The sequence below is a fragment of the Pecten maximus genome, unplaced genomic scaffold (genome assembly GCF_902652985.1).
Source record: "Pecten maximus unplaced genomic scaffold, xPecMax1.1, whole genome shotgun sequence".
NCBI classification, from domain to species: domain Eukaryota; kingdom Metazoa; phylum Mollusca; class Bivalvia; order Pectinida; family Pectinidae; genus Pecten; species Pecten maximus.
In genome coordinates this window covers 97,308-103,307 of record NW_022982735.1, presented here as the reverse complement: position 1 = coordinate 103,307, position 6,000 = coordinate 97,308, and the positions used below count along the sequence as shown (strand labels likewise).

Sequence of the window (6,000 nt, the reverse complement as noted above, 5' to 3'; positions counted from 1 at the left end):
TGGACTAGCTGGTGTTTGGACCACGTTATTATTGGTGACTAACTGGTGTGGACACTCTGGGTTATTGGTGACTGGATAGGGGGGGGGGGGGGCTGGTGTTTGGACCATGAAATTATTTGTGACTAGCTGGTGTGGACGTTGGATTGTTAGTGACTAGCTGGTGTTTGGACATTGGATTGGAAGTGACTAGATGAAGGGACAACTAGGTTATTGGTGAAGGGATTGTTGACCTGGTTGACCTACCATGATGGTTTTACTGTTGCCTCCCAGGGCATTCTGTAATAGTTTGGTCAGCACCGAGTCACGGTACGGCACTAAAAGGAAGGAACGTATAACACTTTAATTACTTGTCCAGGAATGTCTTCTTTCTGTTCATCTCATTCACAATCTGTTAACCTCCACTAGTTTAAATTTTCTGTTGATCCTATCAACCTTCTATCTATCTCCATTATTCTTCTGATCATCTCAATTAACTTATAACTTTCGTTGTCCTCTGAGCTGTATATAAGATGTTTTATCCTGAATGCTAATGTTTTACCACCGCCTTAAAATTGTGGCTTTTAAAGTCACAGCGGTTCACAGACCGTAAGATCTACAGTGAGCCATACAACTGACCAACCTTGCTTACATAATCTAGAAGTAAGTAATTATTTCTCACATATCATGTTAATTGTAAGGATAACAGTAGACCATGTGCAAAAAATCTTCTGTTGTTCTCACGCAAATAATTGAAGCCAAAATTATTTATTTATTGAGCTGGAAAATGGTGCTTTAAGAATATTCCACATTTCAATACCAAAGAGGTTATAATTTGGTGTCTTTCATGTCAGGCACCAAATAAACCAAAATATAAACATTACCAAAATATCCCAAGTTATGGTAGTAGAATTTAGTATGTCTCAGAGCAAGTAAAACAATATACCAAAATCATTATAAAATTTGCTTTTCATAACTGTTGTCAGTTCAAACGAACTTTGAGTTTAAGGTTGTTCATTGCTGCAAAGGTATTTAACATCAACATTTATATAACCTGAAACAGCACATTCTGTACCTACCGACAGTTTTCTTCTTCCCAGTTGATAGATCAGCCAGAGCCTTGATAACGTTACCAAGGGAACTGAGAGACTGGTTAATGGCCGAGCCTTCCTTAAGTCTGTCGCCTGTAGCCCCAGTCGAGTCAGCCCTCTCACTAAAAACACCAAACAAGATATGTCAAAAAAGGTGCATTACACAAAATTTAAACATTGTGTGAATTTGTCTTTAATAAAAAAAAATACAGCATCTACCTTAATTTATATACCAGTATCTTGTTTTACAATACTGTTACAACTTCAAACCAAAGAAATCATGACAACTATTCAATAAACATCAGATCAATAATATGTCATATTTTGAGGCATAATGTCGACATTTTGTAAAATCTACATAAGGGAACTATCTTCACATCAACAGAGAAACAGATAGTGGGATCATGGATTCTGATGTTAAATTGATAACGCCAAGCAATTTGTTTTCTTAAACCTGGGGAGAACACAAGAGTTATCACCCTGTAAAATCAACAAGGTAAAAAAGAAGGAAAACAAGAGTTATCTCCCTGTCAGATCAACAAGGTTTACAGAAGAAATCAATAGTTACCTCCCTGTCAGATCAACAGTGTTTACAGATGAAAACAAGAGTTACCTTCCTGTCAGATCAACAGTGTTTACAGATGAAAACAAGAGTTACCTCCTTGTCAGATCAACAGTGTTTACAGATGAAAACAATAGTTACCTCCCTGTCAGATCAACAGTGTTTACAGAAGAAAACAATAGTTACCTCCTTGTCAGATCAACAGTGTTTACAGAAGAAATCAATAGTTACCTCCCTGTCAGATCAACAGTGTTTACAGAAGAAAACAAGAGTTACCTCCCTGCCAGATCTACAAGATTGACTACAGCGGTCCTTGTCATGCTCTGTCCAGTCTCATTGGGGGTCTTCTGAGTGAAAGTGATGGCCACAATGGTATGGGCTCGACTAAAACAAAATTGTTTTAAATCAAATTGACATTGTCAAAACTTATATAAAAGTAGTTAAAACACATTTAAACTATGTTTCAGATTTTCTGTATTTCTGAATTTTTACCATGAATGGAAAATAAAATAATTGAAAATTGGAAAAAAATATTGCCATGGCTACCTGCTGGTGGCATTCATGTTGGTGGAAGCCACAGTCCTGTTACGAGTGCCTTCATTTATCTTGTTGTCTATCTCTTTGTAACTGTTTACTGGGCAAGATGTCAGCTGTTCAACTGAAATTATATAGGAAACATTTAGTATAACTGTATCAGCTTCTCCAGTATTTACTGAAATTTGAAATAAAAAGTTTACATGGACACAGAATTCAGGCAAATAATTGACTTCTATCCAATGATTTGTTCTAGGACATAAATATATTAAGGCCCAGAGCCAAGAGATACTGGCACTTGACATCCAGTCTGAAGAGCTCTGTATTATAGTCTGACCTTGTCTGCAGATCGAGCTCTGTATTATAGTTTGACCTTGTCTGAAGAGCTCTGTATTATAGTCTGACCTCTGTATTATAGTCTGACCTCTGTATTATAGTCTGACCTTGTCTGAAGAGCTCTGTATTATAGTCTGACCTTGTCTGAAGAGCTCTGTATTATAGTCTGACCTTGTCTGGAGAGCTCTGTATTATAGTCTGACCTTGTCTGAAGAGCTCTGTATTATAGTCTGACCTTGTCTGAAGAGCTCTGTATTATAGTCTGACCTTGTCTGAAGAACTCTGTATTATAGTCTGACCTCTGTATTATAGTCTGACCTCTGTATTATAGTCTGACCTCTGTATTATAGTCTGACCTCTGTATTATAGTCTGACCTCTGTATCATAGTCTGACCTTGTCTGAAGAACTCTGTATTATAGTCTGACCTCTGTGTTATAGTCTGATCTTGTCTGAAGAACTCTGTATTATAGTCTGACCTCTGTATTATAGTCTGACCTCTGTATTATAGTCTGACCTTGTCTGAAGAGCTCTGTATTATAGTCTGACCTTGTCTGAAGAGCTCTGTATTATAGTCTGACCTTGTCTGGAGAGCTCTGTATTATAGTCTGACCTCTGTATTATAGTCTGACCTCTGTATTATAGTCTGACCTTGTCTGGAGAGCTCTGTATTATAGTCTGACCTCTGTGTTATAGTCTGACCTTGTCTGGAGAGCTCTGTATTATAGTCTGACCTTGTCTAAAGAGCTCTGTATTATAGTCTGACCTCTGTATTATAGTCTGACCTCTGTATTATAGTCTGATCTCTGTGTTATAGTCTGACCTTGTCTGGAGAGCTCTGTATTATAGTCTGACCTTGTCTAAAGAGCTCTGTATTATAGTCTGACCTCTGTATTATAGTCTGACCTTGTCTGGAGAGCTCTGTATTATAGTCTGACCTTGTCTGAAGAGCTCTGTATTATAGTCTGACCTTGTCTGGAGAGCTCTGTATTATAGTCTGACCTTGTCTGGAGAGCTCTGTATTATAGTCTGACCTTGTCTGAAGAGCTCTGTATTATAGTCTGACCTTGTCTGAAGAGCTCTGTATTATAGTCTGACCTTGTCTGAAGAGCTCTGTATTATAGTCTGACCTTGTCTGAAGAGCTCTGTATTATAGTCTGACTTTGTCTGAAGAGCTCTGTATTGTAGTCTGACCTTGTCTGGAGAGTTCTGTATTATAGTCTGACCTTGTCTGAGAGCTCTGTATTATAGTCTGACCTTGTCTGAGAGCTCTGTATTATAGTCTGACCTTGTCTGAAGAGCTCTGTATTATAGTCTGACCTTGTCTGAAGAGCTCTGTATTATAGTCTGACTTTGTCTGAAGAGCTCTGTATTGTAGTCTGACCTTGTCTGGAGAGTTCTGTATTATAGTCTGACCTTGTCTGAGAGCTCTGTATTATAGTCTGACCTAGTCTGAAGAGCTCTGTATTATAGTCTGACCTCTGTATTATAGTCTGACCTTGTCTGAAGAGCTCTGTATTATAGTCTGACCTCTGTATTATAGTCTGACCTTGTCTGAAGAGTTCTGTATTATAGTCTGACCTCTGTATTATAGTCTGACCTTGTCTGAAGAGCTCTGTATTATAGTCTGACCTTGTCTGAGAGCTCTGTATTATAGTCTGATCTTGTCTGAAGAGCTCTGTATTATAGTCTGACCTTGTCTGAGAGAACTGTATTATAGTCTGACCTTGTCTGAAGAGTTCTGTATTATAGTCTGACCTCTGTATTATAGTCTGACCTTGTCTGAAGAGCTCTGTATTATAGTCTGACCTTGTCTGGAGAGCTCTGTATTATAGTCTGACCTCTGTATTATAGTCTGACCTTGTCTGAAGAGCTCTGTATTATAGTCTGACCTTGTCTGAAGAGCTCTGTATTATAGTCTGACCTTGTCTGAAGAGCTCTGTATTATAGTCTGACCTTGTCTGAAGAGCTCTGTATTATAGTCTGACCTCTGTATTATAGTCTGACCTTGTCTGACGAACTCTGTATTATAGTCTGACCTTGTCTGGAGAGCTCTGTATTATAGTCTGACCTCTGTGTTATAGTCTGACCTTGTCTGAAGAGCTCTGTGTTATAGTCTGACCTCTGTATTATAGTCTGACCTCTGTATTATAGTCTGACCTCTGTATTATAGTCTGACCTTGTCTGGAGAGCTCTGTATTATAGTCTTATCTAGTCTGAACAATTAAGAGGCAGGGTCTGCGTGCACAAGCAGCATAATTTACATGCTCCTAAATATAGGAAAATCAAACTTAGTGAACATCTTGATGTATCTGGAAAAGAGATCTTTCTTTAAAATATTTTCTTTTACAGAATTTTCAAAGAAACTGTTTTCAAAAGAAAAGAAAAACAGGTATTTCATCAAATTATAAGATCTTAATTAAAGCTAAATAGGCTTATTTATGATTTATCTCCCTTGTTGTGACATCAACAAATCTATAATGTACTTGTTGTACTCATGTACTTATTTGTTTTTGTTTAACGTCCTATTAACAGCCGCAGGGTCATTTAAGGATTTGCCAGGTTTTGGAGGTGGAGGAATGCCAGAGTACCCGGAGAAAAACCACCGACCTACGGTCAGTACCTGGCAACTGCCCCACTTGTGTTTCGAACTCGCAACCCAGAGGTAGAGGGCTAGTGATAAAGTGTCGGGACACCTTAACCACTCAGCCACCGCAGCCCCTTCATTATGTACTATTGGCTTTGTTAATATGTGATGTCACAGTTGAGCATCTAAAGATAAACTGAAAGCCTTGATTCATCTTGAAGACTTTGTCCTTTATCAATCTTTTTCTATCTCTCTCTATATATATATGTAGTCTTAAAATGTGGTTGTTATGATATTGTGTGTTGCATTAATTACCCATAGTTCTGATTTTATAGATCATGGTGATATTTTGTGTAACATGTAGATCTGACGATAAAATATAATGTCTCCAACACCAAATATAGTTTATACAGTACTGTATTTTTCTACACGTAAGTCCCTTTTCACAAATAAACCCTTGTTTACAAACAATTATCATCAATTTTCAAACATTAAGTTATAAGTTATAAGCCCTCTCCAAACTTAATACAAACTTTTAAACTTTTAAACTAGGGGAGGGGGTGTATATGAGGATAGATATATTAACTGTACATTGATAAAGTCTGCACCAGCTACTTACCATAGAAACCCTTTTTAGGGTCCTGTCGTACCTTCAGCCCTCCTTTCTGGCTAATCGTTTTAGGGTTGAGCAAGTCACGTACTTGTTCATTATAGATCTCCAACATGCCCAAGGTAACCTTTGTAGAAAAGATGTTCTCTATTTAAACACAATTGTAAAATCTTATGTTCTCTATTAAACACAAATGTATCACTTTATGTAAGAGTTCCAAAGTTTTATAGTATGAAATTACAGAAACATTCATCATTTAATTAAATTCAGCATAATTAATGCATCTTTTTGTGTGACCTTCTTGTG

At 37.4% G+C, this 6,000-nt stretch overlaps 1 protein-coding gene across 1 annotated transcript in view; it reads right to left on the bottom strand.

The window, feature by feature from the left end:
- Window positions 1-243: 243 nt before the first annotated feature.
- LOC117320876 (kinesin-like protein KIF28P) overlaps window positions 244-6,000 on the bottom strand; it is a gene marked incomplete at its 3' end in the record, with an annotated part of 30,490 nt that continues 24,733 nt past the window's right edge. The window contains exons 4-8 of the mRNA XM_033875359.1: window positions 5,704-5,821; window positions 2,176-2,287; window positions 1,906-2,013; window positions 1,056-1,189; window positions 244-314 (exon numbers count right to left, since the gene is read on the bottom strand). Of these exons, the coding sequence (XP_033731250.1) occupies window positions 244-314; window positions 1,056-1,189; window positions 1,906-2,013; window positions 2,176-2,287; window positions 5,704-5,821 (543 nt within the window). The remainder of the gene's footprint in view (window positions 315-1,055; window positions 1,190-1,905; window positions 2,014-2,175; window positions 2,288-5,703; window positions 5,822-6,000) is intronic.